At 43.2% G+C, this 18112-nt stretch overlaps 1 protein-coding gene across 3 annotated transcripts in view; it reads right to left on the bottom strand.

Moving 5' to 3' along the window:
• Positions 1–18112, bottom strand: part of PCNT (pericentrin) — a 184941-nt gene that overhangs the window by 70960 nt on the left and 95869 nt on the right. For all 3 annotated transcript variants that reach the window (XM_089680884.1, XM_089680882.1, XM_089680885.1), the window contains 5 exons: positions 16120–16290; positions 15896–16048; positions 15679–15816; positions 6335–7240; positions 4475–4645 (listed from right to left, as the gene is read on the bottom strand). In XM_089680884.1, the coding sequence (XP_089537010.1) occupies positions 4475–4645; positions 6335–7240; positions 15679–15816; positions 15896–16048; positions 16120–16290 (1539 nt within the window). The remainder of the gene's footprint in view (positions 1–4474; positions 4646–6334; positions 7241–15678; positions 15817–15895; positions 16049–16119; positions 16291–18112) is intronic.

Raw genomic sequence — 18112 nt, 5'->3', positions numbered from 1 at the left:
GCACTACATTGTGCCTGTACACACACACTAGATTGCCAAAAGTATTTGGACGCCTGCCTTTACATGTACATGAACTCTAATGGCATCCCAGTCTTAGAGATGCAAAGGGTGGGCCAAGCCAATACTGGACCCTACAGTGCGCAGTCATGTTGGAACAGGAAGGGGCCATCCTCAAACTGTTCCCACAAAGTTAAGAGCATGAAATTGTCCAAAATGTCTTGGTATGCCGACGCCAGGGTGGATAAAAATCAATGATTTTTTAAAAAAAATAAAAACAAATGGATTTTTTTTATTTAAATCGGATTTGTTTGATTTACATCGGATTTTTTTGAATAAAATGCTTTTTGAGGAAAATATATTACCATCCAAAGGTTATTCCATCATGAAATAAAGATTAGTTTTTTAATTATGTAGAATAAGGCTGTATATGTTTAATTTTTTTGGCACATAAATTCCATTAATCCATTCACAATGTCATGCTCTTCCAGAGGTTTTTGTAAGATTATTGGGCATTTTCTCTGCCTACAAGATATTATCACAGATGCTTGGTTTACCTTTGCAGTTCTCAAAACTGAATTTGACTCAGCGGAGATCACATGCCTCTTCTTCACAGCAAAAATGTTATAACATGAACAGAGTTAAGAAAAAGACCTTAATCCTAACTTCTACAAACCTATGAATACAGAATCAACCCCTTCAGTGCTAAGTTTCAAGAAGTTCAGTGAATAGAAAGAATATTTTTCTGATTGTTTGGAGTGGAATAGATCTGCACAAGAAGAAAGTGAAACTAAGTGTGAGGAGGAAGGGGCTGACAGTCTAAGTTTCTTAAAATATATATATTTTGTTTAGCCAAATTAGTTATTAAACATGGATGTTTGTTTAAGCAAATAACATATGCTGGAATGGTATTGTTTCAGTTGAATAAATTATTTAAATTGTTATTATTAAGGTAATGATTATTTTTCTCCTTCCTAAGTACAACAGAAAAGTTGTCCAAATATGAATGATTAACCTATTAAACTGGGGATAAAAAAAACTAATATGAAAAGTTATTCTAAAAATCTTCATCTACTTGCATATTAAAGTTATACCAGCAAGAATTAGTCTATGTAGAAAACTATGATTTAAATCAAGCCTTACTGACTAGTGATTTAAATCGTGACTTAAATCAGTTTGATTTAAATCAAATCCACTCTGGCTGACGCCTTAAGAGTTCCCTTCACTGGAACTAAAGGGCCAAGTCCAACCCCTGAAAAACAACCCCACACTATAATTCCGCCTCCAGCAAACTTTATACTTGGCACAATGCAGTCAGGCAAGTACCGTTCTTCTGGCAACCACCAAACCTACACACGTCCCTCGGATTGCCAAACAGAGGAGCGGGATTAGTCACTCCAGAGAACACGTCTCCTCTGCTCCAGAGTCCAGTGGTGGCGTGCTTTACACCACTGCATCTGACGCTCTGCATTGCACTTGATGATGTTAGGCTTGGATGCAGCTGATCGGCCATGGAAACCCATTCCATGAAGCTCTGTACACATTGTTTTGAAAAGCCCAAATGAAGTTTGGAGGTCTTTAGCTAGTGACTCTGCAGACAGTTGGCGACTTCTGCGCACTGTGCGCTTCAGCATGCGCTGACCCCACTCTGTCATTTTACGTGGCCTACCACTTCGTGGCGGAGTTGCTGCCAATATTTTATAATACCACTAACAAATGATACTGGACTATTTAGTAGCAAGGAAATTTCATGGATGGACTTATTGTAGAGGTGGCAACCTATCACAGTACCACGCTTAAATTCACTGAGCTCCTGAGAGCGACCCATTCTTTCACAAATGGTTGTAGAAGCAGTCTACATGCCTAGGTGCTTGATTTTATACTCCTGTGGTCATGGAGGTAACTCCTGAATCACATGATATGGCTGCCCAATACTTTTGGCAATACAGTGTATAAGTGGTGGAACCGGAGTGCGGTTTCAATGTGAAATGAAAAAAAGAAAATAAAAAAAGAAGAGTCCTGTCAGTTTTCTGAGCAGTGTGGTCTGGCTCAGGTGCGAATTCAGGCTCATTGACTTCTATAGGAAAGTTTCTGAATTACACATGTTTATCAGTTGTGAACAGGATAAAATCTTGAACTGATCTAAACCGGACATGAAATTGCTGAACAACTACTACATTTTGCACTGGACAATCCACACTAATATGAAGCTGTAGTCTCTCTCTCTATATCTATCTATCTATATATACACACACATACACCTGGCCAGTAACACCTCCTGTATTACTGTGCCCCTACTTTGAATGAAGGAGCACAGGGGGCACCTTTGGACAGCAGAATTGTCAGTCTGGGGGGAATAAGAGCATTAGATGCATTAGCAGATCTGGTCTTTGAAGCTGAACTTCAGTTGCAACAGTTTTTTGTCCCTTTTGGGATAAAGATTTTACATAAATAAAAGCCAGTCATTGTAAGTACCAGTAAGTGTTGAATGATTTATCTCATCATTTTAGCCAATACATTTGCAAGAGAACACTGTTTTGAAAGACAGACTTACTGGCAGTATCAGCAAGTGAAAAAGGCCTAAAAAAGAAAACTAATGCAGCCTCTATAGCCAAGAATTGGTATGCTGCAATTCACTGTGTGCACAAGGGCTGGACAAATTTTCTTTGAATCTAGGAGCCAGCTAAAAAAGTTAAGAGCCAGTTTTTTGTTTTTTAGCGTAGCGTGGGTTGTCAGCGTCCGGGACTTATGCGATTTGCCACATGAAACTCACAACAAAACCGCTCCACTGAAAGTAAATGGCACCTGAACCTGTGTTTGCTATCACAGCGATTCTGCTGCGATCCCAAACTGCCCAGGTGTGAATGGAACCTCCCTGGTTCACACATATGCGAATCTGAGTTTTAAAACGACTCCACAATCGCATAACAGGCTAGATATTTTGTGTAGAGGATGTGTATAGGGCGGGTTTCAACCTTCCTTACCTTGGCCAGGCTGAAAGAGGTGAGCTCATTCTCTGAGCACTGAACACCTTGTACTTGGGAGCACTCTAGGTAGGTTGCAGTTCTGGAATATGACAGCACTGGAGAATAATGAGTTCCTGGTAGATTCACGTTTGATTCCTATCAAATCTTTGGCAGTCACAAAATAGTTTCTTTCTACCCTGTTGACTATTTCAAACAAAATGTTTGATGGTTCTGTAATCACGCCCCAATATCTTAGCAATTCCAAGAGTGCTGCATCCCCCTGAAAGACTTTTTACAATTTTTTTTATTTTTAAGAGTCAGTTAAATCTTTTAGCCAGAGGAAAAGAAGCTAATAATTATGCACACCTTGATATAGGGTGTTGATCTCCTTAGGCCACTCCATCCCTCATTACACAAATACACATCACCCGACATGCTTAAATCCAATAAGCATTCAAGTTAATACAGCTTGGAATTGGACAATATACAGAAAAATGATGATTTGGTCAAAATACTCACTTGGCTAATCATTATGCACACATTATGCACACAGTGTACAATCAATGTTTGCTTTTGGGTTTAATACCGTTTTAATTAGCTGGAGCTGCCAGCCATTCTCACAAGTGCCCTTTAAAGGATCCTCCATATTCACTTTGAAGGAAAAAGTTTCAGGATACTGTTCACTACCAAGGACTAGGTACCCACACTGCAGTAGAGGTCTATGCTGCTTAAAGCAGTAAAAAAATCTAAAAGCAAACTATTATATTGCAGCTTACCAGTTCTTAGATGTGATGGCTGTATCAATTTTCATCAGTTGGCTTTTTTCTAACTTCATTTGGTGATCTGGCCACAAAATCTGTTTTATAAAAGCTCAAGCTCTCCAGGAGAATGCATCAGTTTACAGGGATGAGACAGATCTTTTAACACTGGCAGGGGTGGTTAAAATGATCAATTTTTATTTATGCAAAACCTTTTTTCCAAAAGGAAATGCTGGCTTTTCAAAAAAAAAAAAAAAATTGAATGCCAAACATGTTATACTTACCTGCTCTGTGCAAGGGTTTTGTACAGAGCAGCCCCAATCCTACTCTTCTCGGGTTCCCCGCCGAAGCTCTGGCCCCTCCCTCCCCTGCTGAGTGCCTCTATGCATGAAGGTAAAAAACCTCCAGTATGTAGCTACTCCTCCAACTAATACTTACACCAGCCTGATACAGCCATATGCACAAGAGCGGCTAATGTTCAGGCTCTCTGCCTGGCTCAGAGATCACAGAGGCTCATTGGCTCCCACTGCTGTCAGACACAGCCAATGAGGAGGGAGCGGGCGGCTGCAATAAATTACATTTTTGGTTTTGGGTTTAATACCGCATTAAAAACCAAGCTCAACTGTGACAGGTAACCAGCAGACTGAGGTTCACTTTAGGGGGAGAAGATAAATAGTTTCACAAAATATTTTTTCCATGACTTCGAACACATATCTAGAAAGCAGTCATTTAGATTCATAGTTATGTTCTAACCTTAAGCTGCTGCTGGACACGTTGGGCTTCAGCTTTCCAGCTCTCGCATTCTGTATGCAATTCATCTACTATATTGCTCAAAGCGGAGAGCTCATTCTCTGTACTCAGTAATTTAGCCTCTCTTTCACTTGCTAGGCGCTCTGCAGCATTCACCTGCTCATTCGAAACAGCCTGTAAAGTGTTAAGAAGTCAACAAAATGATGATCGAGATTAACACAAGTTTATTAAACCCTCCACCCTTAACAGCCAGTATTTTTTATGTATTCCTGGCATATGGCAGCATTAAAGGATAAGTTCACCTTTCATAACATATTGCAAACATATTCAGGGTGCAACATGAAACGAATGGACCGGCCCCCGTGCCTCCCATTGTGACAGCGAACGTCTCATTCTGCTAGCTGTCAAAATTAAAAACAAAAAAAAACCAAACAAAAAAAACGCAGCCGAGGAGGGGAAATGAGAAAACTACAAGCCCCAGTAGCCTTTGCGGCTGTCAGCTTATAGCTTTCAATGAACTACCAAGGCACTGTAAGCCGTGGTAGTTCATAGAGTTTTCCTGTCAGAAAGTATCAGCTTCCCCATACAAGGTACAAGGAAGGAGATACAGTGACAGGTCTGAAGGAGACCTGCATGGCATCAGCAATCTGCTGATAGCTGGCACAATGCTTTACAGGCTCCCAAAACAACAATAAAATGCACGTTTTTTTTTACCTGCAAAAAAAGTGCATTTATTATTTGCTGAAAGGTGAACTTATCCTTTAAACTAAACGTGTACATTTTATATTTCTGCTGTCAGAAGTATCAGGGATGCTTTTCAATACAAGACAACTGTAAAATTAAACAACCCCAAAACAAGCAAAAAAAAACCCAAAAAGGTCTAGTCAAGTGAACTTCTCTATTAAATCTCTAAAACGTGTACAAAGTCTCTGCTTTTATCTTTAAAATAATAACGGTCAAACCCCTGGATTTTTGGTCCAAGCTGTTCACAAGACCTTAACTGCCCAATTTAGAAGCAAGCCCCATAACCTACCCATAAGTTCTGCCCTCTACTACGCAACTATCCAATGGCAGCATCTCAGTAATTAGTAGACTGACATTTGAAGGATAAAAGACAAGGTGGTGGTGCTTTCTACCAATATGGGCAGAAGTCGAGGCCCTGTGCTCAGCCCACACCTACAGGCCAGGATTTCTAAATCGACACAAAAAAACAAAATAAATAAAAGAATCCTGCAGACTCCAACTTTTTTAGCAATGCTATCAAGAAAATTATTAGGCCTTTAAGCAAGATTTTAATTCATAGTCCTTTTGACAGTGTATAGGTATAAACCACCAAGAGGAATATCGTGCATTGTATTTATATATAAATATATATATATATATATATATATAATCTATTTCAGAAAGACAATAAAGGACAACACTTTCAAAGAAAAACTTCCAAAAGATGTTGTGCTCTAAAGACGTGAACAAGTAGGAATTTAAAATGAGAGAACCATGAGAAAGGTTTGGGGCTGCCCTAAATTTCTTGTTGCCTGGCTGTGTCTATAAATACTTCAAGTCACAAACCAGGAACACATACTGCAAATGAGTGTAAGATAAGTGTTAGGACATCTCATCTCTACATTTACTCCCTTAGGAGGGACTGAAGCCCAAAAATCTACATGACAACTAGGCAATAAACATTTTTTAGAAAGAATAGCTATCAAAGGCAGCCTACATTTTTCTCACATGACAAGTTTTCCTACAAGGTTAAAATCAGTCAAAATGGTCTAGCGATTTGGCTCTATACAAATGCTACTACAATAGGAGAAAAAAACTGCAATATGCGCAAGTGATTTATATAATTAAAATCAAGCTTACCAAGTGCAATTCAGCTTCTACTTTGGTCATATTCTGATTGCCATCAGTCTGTGTTTGAACCACTTTTGCAAGCTTCTGAGACTTGTTCTGCCACTCTTTAAGACACTGCTTGAGCTCTTCTAATTCTTCTTTGTACTTTATCTCCCTGTCACTTTGTTCCTTTGAGTTCTGAGACAAGGTAGTTTGCAGAGAGACATTCTGTTCTTGTAGATTCTGCAGGTCTATTTTGGTAGCTTCCAAAGACTGAATACTTTGTGCCAGCTGATTACGCAACTCAGACATATCACCCATATTGTGCTCCTGCAAAGTCTGAACTTCAAGTTCCTTGTCCATGAGGATAGTATCTTTCTCCCTTACAGTGTCCTGAAGTTTCTGCAACTGGACAGAGAAAAGAGCAATGGCTTCTTCCCTCTGTGACACATGCGTCCTGAGTAGTTCAGTCTCTTCTTGCAAGTTTCTATGCTCCAAATGAAGAAACTCCAGGGCTTGTTCATTTTGCCTGGAAGACTGTTGTAGATTTTGTAAATTAGTCTCCAGAACCTCAATCTTTGCAACATGCAGTACGTCCTTTTCTTCCAGTTGCTGTTGCAAGGCTTGCAGCTCAGCAACACACAAAGACTCGGTTTCTTCCAAACTCTCTCTCTCTACATATGCTCCTTCTAGTTGTTTGACTCCGTTTCTAAGCTCAGCCTGCAGATTATCTGCTCCTCCTATACCCAATTGATCTAGACTTTCTTGACTATCGCTGACCTCATGCCTAATGGGTCCCAGCTGCTCAAGCTCCTGCTGTAACTTTTCAATGACTTCATGAAGCTGTTCCATGTCCTCCTCTTTGCTCTTTCGAAGTCTCTCTTGGTCACTCCGAAGATGCTCAACTAAAGACCTCAATTCCTCCACTTCGGATGTCTGCAAGTGTTTAAAATAAAAAGTTCTATGAAAGTATAGCACTTAAGAATGTCACAAAGTATAAACACATACGGACGTTGACCTAGAAAAGCATGATTGCCTACAATACACTGAATATTCATAAAAATAGGAGTTGATATTACAAACCAACCCAATTTTTTTATGGGAAATACTTTACATTCATGCACAATTTAACACAAGTAAAATCATTTAACTGAGATGTAATTAACCGCTTGCCCTCTGCCCTATAGCAGCTACAGGGCAGAACAGCTGTGCAAAATCACTTGTATATACGTGGTTTGCATTTCTGGGTAGGAGGCGAGTGTGCCACCCCATCCATGCCACTATTGCCTGCGGCGGATGTCAGTTATCGGGTTACGGTCAGCGATTCCCGGCCAGGACTCTTGATCGTTGGCAAAGCTGACAGGGGAGAGACCTCTGTGTAAACAACACAGGTCTCTCTCTTGTCAGCATGGACATGCTGCTTTGCATCTCTCTGCACAGCAGAGAGATACAAAGCAGCAAGTCTCCCAAGTAAAACAGCATACAATGTAAAACAGTTAACCCTTTGATCGCCCCACATGTTAACCCCTTTCTGCCCAGTGTCATTAGTACAGTGTCTGTGCTTTTTATTAGCACTGATCACCATTAGTGGCACTGAGGATGTGAGTGACAGTTGGGCCCCACCCAGTGTCAGAAAGACCGATGCAGTCCCGCTATAACTCGCTGATCACCATTACTAGTATTTAGGAAAAAAAAAAAAAAATCTCTATCTATATACACATTTACACACACACACACACACATATATATACACATACATACACACACACACACACACACACATTATATATTAGGACACAGACACAATTTTAGTTTTTCCAAGGTATTGACCAAAACATATTCAAGCTATAGTTATATAAAACAGATATGGGCTGAAAGTGCACACTCTCAGGTTTAGGAATTACAGCTCATAAGAGTAGCCATCACCCCTTTTTCAAGGGACCAAAAGTAATTGGACAATTGAATATAATCATAAATAAAATGATGATTTTTAATATTTTGTTGAGAATCCTTTACTGGCAATGACTACCTGAAGTCTGGAACCCATGGACACTACCAAACACTGGGTTACCTCCTTTCTGATGCTTTGCCAGGATCTAACTGTAGCTGTCTTCAGTTGCCTTTTGTTTGTGGGTCTTTCTGCCTTTAGTTTTGCCTCCAGCAAGTGAAATGCATGCTCAATTGGGTTGAGATCAGGTGACTCAGCCATTGCAGAATATTCCACTTCTTTTCCTTCAAAAGCTCCTGGGTTGCTTGTGCAGTGTGTTTTGGATAATTGTCCGTCTGTACTGTGAAGCGCCATCCAACCCACATTGCTGCATTTGGCTGAATCTGGGCTGAAAGTATACCTCTAAACACTGCAGAATTCATCTGGCTGCTTCTGTCACATCATCAATAAACACCAATGACCCAGTGCCACTGGAAGCCATGCAGGCCCATGCCATCACACTGCCTCCACCATGTTTTACAGATGACGTTGTGTGCTTTGAATCATGAGCTGTTCCAAGCCTTCTCCACACTTTTTTCTTCCCATCATGCTGGTACAGATTAATCTTAATTCATTCATACAAAGAATACTTTTCCAGAACTGGTCTGGCTTTGTTAGATGTTTTTTGGCAAAGTCTAATCTGGCTTTTCTAGCCATGCCTTTTAGGTTGCTGAGCTCACCAGTGCGTTCTTCTTTCCTCAGAATGTACCAAACTGTTAATTTGGCCACTCCTAATGTTGCTGCTATCTCTCTGATGGATTTTTTTTCGTTTTTGAATCCTTACAATGGCCTGTTTCACTTGCATGGACAGCTCCTTTCAACGCATGATGTACGTTCACAGCAATAGATTCCAAATGCAAATACCACACTAAAAATCAACTCCAGACATTTTACATGCTTAATTGATGAAGAAATAACAAAGGAGTAGCCCACACCTGGCCATGAAAAAGCCTTTAATTCAATTGTCCAATTAGTTTTGGTCCCTTGAAAAACAGGGGATGGCTACTCTTAAGAGCTGTAATTCCTAAACCCTTACTCCAATTTGGATGTACATACCCTCAAATTAAACCAGAGAGTTTGCACTTTCAGTCCATATCCATGATAGAACTATAGCGTGAATATGTTTTGGTAAATACCTGAAAAAAACTAAAATTGTGCCTGTGTCCAAATACATATGAACCTGTGTGTGTATATGTTTTATAACAGAGTAAAAAATATTAGGTTTTTTTTTTTAAAATATAGCGCAAAAAATAAAAACCGCAGATGATCAAATACCACCGTACATAAATTTAATTTATGTACAGCGTTGTATGACCGTGCAATTGTCAGTTAAAGTAAAGCAGTGACGTATCTCAAAAAATGGCGTGCTCAGAAAGGGGGATAAATCCTCTGGAGGGCAAGTTAATATGGAGATACATTATTATTATTATACAGTATTTATAAAGCGCCAATAGTTCGCTCAGCGCTGTACATTACAAAGGGAGACAGAACATGTGACAGAACAATACCAATACAATGCAAAACATGAGGGGATCAAGGGCCCTGCTCTTTCGAGCTTACAATCTAGGAGGGAGGGGGTGGTGGCACAGGAGGAGATAGCTGTGCGGGATGGAGTGGTAGGAAGAGTGGAGGAGGGAGGCAAGTTAGCAGGGGGTGGGGTAGGCTTCCCTGAAGAGATGGGTTTTCAGGGTGCGCCTAAAGGAGAGGAGAGTAGGTGATAATCTGATGGGTTGGGGCAGGGAGTTCCAGAGGATGGGTGACACCCTGGAGAAGTCCTGGAGGCGGGCATGGGAGGAGGAGACCAGGGAACTAGAGAGAAGGGGGTCTTGTGAGGAGCGGAGTGTGCGTGCTGGGCGGTACTTGGATATTAGGTCAGTGATGTAGTTCGGGGCAGTATGGTGGACAGCTTTGTACGTCAGCGTTAGGGTTTTGAATTTGATCCGTTGCGCAATCGGAAGCCAGTGGAGGGATTGGCAGAGGGGGGTGGCGGAGACAGAGCGGTTGGAAAGGTGAATGAGTCTGGCAGCCGTGTTCAGGATGGACTGAAGAGGGGATAGCCAGCGGCGAGGCAGGCCAGTGAGGAGGGAGTTGCAGTAGTCGAGTCGTGATATGATGAGGGAGTGGATGAGCTGTTTAGTGGTTTCTGGGGTTAGGAACGTGCGGATTTTGGCGATGTTGCGGAGGTGGAGTCTGCACGAGTTTGTTAAAGATTGGACTTGGGGCTGGAAGGATAGGTTGGAGTCCAGAATGACACCCAGTACTCTGGCCTGCAGGGCGGGTTTGATGGTAGCGTTGTTGGATGTGACGGAGAAATCAATGGGGGGTGGTGTCCGGGCTGGGGGGAAGACCAGAAACTCGGTTTTGGAGAGGTTCAATTTAAGGAAGTGGAGCGACATCCAGTCTGATATGTCGCTCAGTAGGTGTGTGATTCGGGCTGAGACCAAGGGGGTGAGGTGGGGGGTTGAGAGATAGATTTGTGTGTCGTCGGCATAGAGGTGGTAGTTGAAGCCGTGAGAGTGTATGAGTTGGCCAAGGGAGGAGGTATAGATGGAGAAGAGAAGGGGCCCGAGGACAGAGCCTTGAGGGACCCCAACAGAGAGGGGGAGTGAGGGGGAGGTGGTAGCATTATAGGTAACGCTGAAAGAGCGTTGTGACAGGTAGGATGAGATCCAGGAGAGAGCAGAATCTCTGAGGCCGAGGGAGTGTAGTTTTTTGAGGAGGAGGGGGTGGTCGACTGTGTCGAAGGCCGCAGAGAGGTCAAGGAGTAGGAGCACTGAATAGTGTCCATTAGCTTTGGCGGTTAGCAGGTCGTTGGAGAGTTTGAGTAAGGCAGTTTCGGTGGAGTGTAGGGGACGGAAGCCGGACTGTAGGGGATCGAGGAGGTTGTTGTCGTTGAGGTGAGAGCATAGGCGGGTGTAGACTAGGCGCTCGAGGAGTTTAGATGTAAATGGGAGCAGGGAGATGGGTCTGAGGTTGTTCGGGTCATTGGGGTCCAGGGAGGGCTTTTTAAGTATGGGGGTGATGTGTGCATGTTTCAGAGGGGAGGGGAAAGTGCCTGAGGAGAGGGAGAGATTGAAGATGTGGGTGAGGGAGCGTAGGATGGAGGAGGAGGAAGGTCGTAGGAGTTGTGAGGGGATAGGGTCGAGGGGGCAGGTGGTGAGGCGGGCATCAGAGAGGGTCTTGGAGACTTCCTCGATGGTAGTAAGGATCAAAGGTGTGGAGTGTTGGGGGAGCTTCAGTATGAGGAATGTAGGGTGGGGTGGAAGAGGAGGTCAGAGCAGTGGTGGGGCCGTGGGAGAGGGGGTAGCTGAGTGAGGGTGAAGGGGGTTGGAGAGAGTTTGAGCAGCGACGAAGTCCCTGCGGGTTATGTCGAGGGGGAGGGGGGATAAGGGGGTAGCTGTGTGAGAGGGGACAGGTTGAGAGGGCGTGTGAGTTGCGGCAATGTCCTTGCGAATTGTGTCAATTTTGTTTTTGAAGTGATTGGCAATCTCAAGGGCAGTGAGTGAGGTGCTGGGTGGAGGTGGGGGTGGAGAGAGTAGAGAGTTGAAGGCAGAGAAGAGTCGGCGAGGATTGGAGGAGAGGGCCTTGATGAGGGTCAAGAAGTAGGCCTGTTTGGCAGCATGGAGGGAGGAGGTGTAGGTGCGGAAGGCAGATTTGTAGCGGGTGAAGGCTTGTTTGGATTTGGTTTTGCGCCATAGTCGCTCTAGGGCACGACTTTGTCGTTTGAGGGTTTTGGTGTGATCAGTCTGCCAGGGCTGGAGCGGTCGGGGTCTGGTGTTGCGTGTGGTTAAAGGCGCTAGTGAGTCAAGGGCTGTTGAGAGCGCATTGTTGTAGGCGGTCAAAGCCAAGTCGGGGCAGGACAGGGGGAGGATGCGGTCGTGGAGTTGATCAGCTGCAGAGTGGAGGGAGGCAGGGTTAAGGTTGCGGAGGTTACGGCTGGTAGTAGTGTGACATTTGGAGGGGTAGGCGTTGGAGGACGAGGAGATTGAGAAGGTGATCAGGTTGTGGTCAGAGAGAGGGAAGGGGGTGTTAGTGAGGTTGTGGGGAGCGCATCGGTTGGAGAAGACAAGATCAAGGATATTTCCGTCGGAGTGGGTGGTGGATTGTATGCACTGTGCAAGTGCAAAGGAGGAGGTTAGGTGGAGGAGACGGGCTGTGTCCGGGTTGTCGAGGTTGACAGGGATGTTAAAATCCCCAAGAATTATGGTGGGTAGCTCAGAGGAGAGGAAGAAGGGTAGCCAGGAGGAGAAGTCATCCAGGAAGCGGGGTATGGATCCAGGAGGCCGGTATATCACAGCAATCTTCAGGGGGGTTGGGGAGAATAGTCGGACGCAGTGGGCCTCGAAGGAGGAGAAGGATAGGGAGGGGGGGGTTTGGGAGGACTCGGAAGGTGCTCTGCGGTGACAGGAGCAGACCAACCCCACCACCTTTACGACCGTTAGGCCTGGGTGAGTGGGTCCAGGTGAGACCTCCATAGGAGAGTGCAGCAGGGGAGGTAGAGTCAGTGGGCTGGATCCAGGTTTCCGTGATCGCCAGGAGGTTGAGGGAGCGGGAAACAAAGAGGTCGTGGATGGCGGTAAGCTTGTTGCACACCGAACGGGCGTTCAGGAGTGCACATGAAAACGGGGGGGAGATTTTAGGGAGCAGGGAGACAGATACTAAGTTGCGGGGGTTGCAGTAGGACGTGGAAGTGGGAGGGTGTTGAGCGGGTGAGGGAGGTGGAGGGCCAGGATTTGGGGAGATGTCCCCCGCGGCTAGGAGGAGGAGAAGGGTGAGAAAGGTGGCATGGGAGCGGGATGTGCAGGAGCGTGAGAAACTCCTAGTGGAGGTGTTGGGGTCAGTGGGAGAGCGGAGTAATAGGAGGAGGTGGTGGGTGCCATAGAGGGGTGAGGGAAGCAGTGAGGACACGATATACAAATGTTTGGGAGGGGCAGAGGGATATAGTGAATGGAATTTGGGAACGGAGGAGAGGAAAATGAGAAGGAGGAGTGGAAGAGACATTTTGGGGAGGTAAAGAGAGCAGTAGTAGGGAGATGATAGCAGTGAGGGGGAGATGTACAGGTTGTGGGGTGGAGCAGAGGGGTAGAGAAATGAGATTTGGGAACAGAGGGTAGTAATATGATGAGAAGAGGGGCGTATTATATAAAGGCACACAGAGTGGGTCTCAGGCATGTAAGAGGTTTCCCAGGGTGTTTGCTTGCAGTCTTCCAGCATGCAGTAGAGCTTCTTACTGTTGTTGTGTCTTCCTGCTGCTTGGGTTCTCCTGCTTGAGTTCAACTGCTGCGTTTAACTGCTTCTTCTATGCACTCGTTCGAAGCCGCACTCAATCTGAAGCAGCACCCCATCAGAGACTGTGCCCCCCATCAGAGATCTCCCCCATGAGCTGATCTAAATTTATAGGGAGATGCTCAAATGAGCATTCAACTCCACCCCAATTAGAAGCCGATAAAGATCACATGAGGAGTGGGGGATGATTCTCTCAGGAAACAGACACCAATCGTAAAACGGGTGCAGCTAAAGGTGAGAGCTGGTCAACATATACAAAAATATAAATACACCATTTGTTCTGAATATAGCAGGAGTCAATGCGTTTTGGAGTTAAGAGTGGAGGTAGGAGAAAGGAGCATTTACCCAGGAGGAAGGCAGCAGGAGTCAATGCGTTTTGGAGTTAAGAGTGGAGGTAGGAGAAAGGAGCATTTACCCAGATACATAATGCCTTGTGCTTGATGAGTATTGAATTTTAGCTTTGATTTTTGAATCTGAGCACTGCAATGTAACTCTAAACAGCAGGGCCTAGTAGCACTGTTATTTGAAGGGGTGGTTCAGAATTAGACATTCGTCACACTGTACACAGTCTGCTGCATATCCAACTGCAAAATCACTTGCCATAAATAAAAGGTTTATTAAAAGGCTAAATTAGTTTTGTTTAGGTCTTTCATTTAAAATAACGTTATACAAGTTAGACTGTAAAACAAAAAACTAATTCAAGGTCTGTCAAGGAAGATCACACTTGCTTTTGTTAAAGTGGTAATAAAGCCACTCTGTTATAAGCTTACCTGTAGGTAAAAAGAATATCTCATAAATGTGCAGTTTAGCAGTATTTCGGGTTTTTCTTACAGCAGCGCATGCGCTCTGAAGGAACGTCATACCTGTGCCTTTCCTTCAGAGCACTGTGCCGTGTTCCAAAACACCCGTGCGCATGAGCGGGAGTGATGTCATCACAGCTCAGCCAGCCAAACGGCCGGAGCTCGTGAACCCGGAAGGAAGACCGAGCGAAGATGGAAGCCTCTACAGTGGTGACAGCGCACCGCTGGAGGGCTTCATTGTAAGGCAAGTTTTGCATAATATGCTAGTATGTGATGCATTCTAGCACATTAAGCCTTTACCTTGCAGGCGATTTTTTTTTTTTTTTTTTTTTAAAGATGGGTTTACTACCACTTTAAACTTCCATGCGCTGCAGCCTTTTGTGTTCCAGGACCAATTACTACTCTGCAGTTAGTTCTCTACTGCACGCTGGGCTTTGTTGCAAGGGTCAGTTTTCATCAGCCAGCATACATTAACAGGCCTGTAGGCTGTGGTTGATGGACTGCAGCTGTACAGTCAAACACAATTTGTTCAGGTAGTACAAAGTATAACTAAAGGCAAAGCCTATTTATTTGTTTTGGATTGTGGAGTGGGGATTAGAAACCCTGTCAGTTTTTACTGCAATCTGTGCCCCATTAGGGAGAGCTTAGCCCCCTCTCTTTGTCCTGCTCATCATTGAAAGGAAAAGAAAACACCAATTTTGGGTTGACACCAGAACAGCAATAAAAGGAGAAATTTTCGAATGGGGACAGTAGTTCTGGTGACTGCCTGGGATTCGCTTACTTTTCAGGGATTTAATCTCACATTCTATTTTGGCTATGGAGAAGAAAACAAAAACAAAAAGACAAAAAAATTTGATAGGGGTTACCTTACTCTAGCTGAAAAACGTTTTGCCATTAGTTCTACTTTAATGTAAATTTCAACCTATCCAATAATTATGTCAAACAATACATGTGCAAATGTATATGGTCTATCCTCTACTGCATGTTCAGCTCTGCATTTACAGGAAAAAAAAAAAGAAAAAAAAAAAAAAGCCCTGGCTGCAATACTCTCCTCTACTCTAAAGCGGTCCCTTGAAGACTTACTGCTCCCCCCAATACAAAGCTTACCTTCTAGGTTAAATGATGTCCAGCGTGAAAACATGAAAGGGAAATACTTTAATATATTAATGCGAGCATGCAAATGAAAACACGCAAATTAACCCATGCCCACATATAAATAATGGATTTTACTGAAAACTGCATTATGAAGGGAAAACAAGCATGGCCTGCATGACAAACATTTTCTTCAGATAATCATTTACCTCCTCTTGCAGTCTAAGAAGTTGCTCATTTAAATGGTCAATCTCCTGGTTCTTTTCTTGTAACAAAGCCTGGAGAAGTTCCAGTGAAGAGCTAGGTTTGTTGTGAGTTCTTTCAAGCTGGAGAGAGGACATTTCCTCCTGATAATAGAAAATTAAAAATGATTACATACTAATCCAGCAGCAGAGACTCTTGTGATCTCCTCAGCATTGCACTTGCCTTTAGCACCAGGTACTCCTCTTGAGACTGCTGAACAGCCTGCTCACTCTGTTTGCGCTGGATCTCCAGCTGCATGTTCAGCTGAAGGACCTCTTCTGTCTTGTTTGTTAGCTCTTCTCTGTACAGCTCTAGCTGCTCAGCCAGACTTTCAGCCTGTAAACAAATGTAGTAAGTGCATTGCATTGGTGTTAGACTTTCATTTAAATAGATCTTAAAGACAATACCTCTTTTTCTTTCCTTTGGAGGGCATCCCGCTCAGCTTGTAATTCCTTCTTTAGGAGGCTATCAGGCTCGCCTTCCACAGGCAATCTGTGCCGGGTCTCATCTAGCTTTGACTGCAGGGCAGAGATCTGAAGCACATTATTGTACTGCTGCTGTTGTAGAGCTTCTTTGTCCTAAACCATATTGACAGATTTAAAGCAGTGACATGGAAACATGAGTTACATCTTTTGCTTTGACTTATAACATTTTTTGTTTACACAAGTTACAAAAGGTTTTCAGCTATCAAATCAAAGTTAAAATGGTTTTCAAATTCACTTAAAATGTCAGCTTGGTATCAGTTTTTTTCTATTTATGTTAATGTTTCAAAAACGTGTTTTTCATGTATTGTTATTGAGGGGCATCAAAACATACTTAATACAAGCACTATATCCAACACTGCAGTGCTGCACTATGGTTCTGCTTTACTGCTCCTCCTCTAACCTATGAAAACAATCCACTCTCTACATAGCTGATATTACAAATGGAAACGAGAGCTTGAAAATTAAATGAAAAATATAAAAAACTGTTTTTTTTTTTCACTGGATGCGAGCAGCTTAACCAGTTCAAGTCAGAGATAAGCGTATATGCGGCCGCTCTGAAGGTGAGCTTTAACGCTGAGAGGCTGTATATATGCGTCCCTATGTTAACATTTTTGCCTGTGCTAGGATCTCGCTCCCAGCACAGTTGACGGCTGGTACTGGAAAGCTCCCGATCCAGAGATTTCCAATCATGTGACTGCTGTGACTGCCAATCACAGCGGTCACATGATCGCTGTACCACCCCTCCCAACATTTAGACCCTCTCGAAGGGCTGGGAGGTAGTGGCAAGGAAGGGGTTAAGTTCCTGCTAAACTGTCCAGGATTCGATTCATCTATGGAAGAGCTGGTTGTGCTGAAGTCGAAAACCACATTCAGTGCATCAAGAAAGGAGGAAGATGACACCCCTATAATCCTGGTGAAAAACGACATGCAAGAGCTCTTAACAGAGCTATTGGGCTTTAATATTAAAAAAAGTCAACAGAGCTTTAGGGGTTAACCCCACACGACTCTCTGGTTTATGGCGTGGAGATAGTTGTCCCCTTGACTCCGCTCCAACTCAGTGTTTCTGCCAGTAAATCATGCAATGAATAAGCACGAATAGTGTATGCCCAAAACAAACTTAAGGAAGAGATCTTCCTTTTTTCAAAACTTGTTTTTTTTCCTTGTCACAAATGTTCTGTTTGCGCACTTAATTCGAGGATCGAATGTTTCTGATCACCACAAACTTCACAGGAATATAATATCAATATATGTTTATCACCTGTTCTACTAAGAACGTAGTTTACATGCTTCAATGTAAATGCGGTAAACAGTAAGTTGGCCGCACCACTAGGTCTTGCGGGGTTAACCCCTAAAGCAATGTTGGCTTTTTTATATTTCAATTTTTTTTAAATTAATTTTTAAACAGTATAAAAGAGGCAACAAAACACGCCCACGCAGGGGCTATCAATTGAACATATAAAAAAAGTTTGCTTTTTTAATATAAAAGTCCAATAGCTCTGGTAAGAGCTCTTGCATGTCTTTTTTTTGCCAGGATTATAGGAGGTGTCATCTTCCTCCTTTCGTGATGCACAGAATGTGGTTTTCCGTTCTTGTTGGACTTTTTTTCTGATGGACTTTAACACCAATTAGCACAGACTTTCAAAAGAATTGATCATTTTTTACACTATGTTTCTGAGTGAAAGGCTCTTGTCAACTTACAACAAAAAGGTATTTGAAAAGCAAGAGGCTGATAAACTGCAAATATTAACTCCCTCTTAGTAGCTAATCTACCCATTCTTAGAATTTGAAAATAATTTGAATTCCAGTGTATACATTTTTTTCAAAGAGTAAGCACAACTAGCCTGGCATAGAACTCATCTATAAACTGTGAATGAAAAGACTAAACCCTATAGCACGAAAGAAACTGTGGATCGGT

This window comes from Staurois parvus, unplaced genomic scaffold (genome assembly GCF_062004578.1).
Source record: "Staurois parvus isolate SC_StPar_1 unplaced genomic scaffold, SC_StPar_1.0 ptg000251l, whole genome shotgun sequence".
NCBI classification, from domain to species: Eukaryota; Metazoa; Chordata; class Amphibia; order Anura; family Ranidae; genus Staurois; species Staurois parvus.
This window is presented reverse-complemented; position numbering and strand designations above follow the sequence as displayed.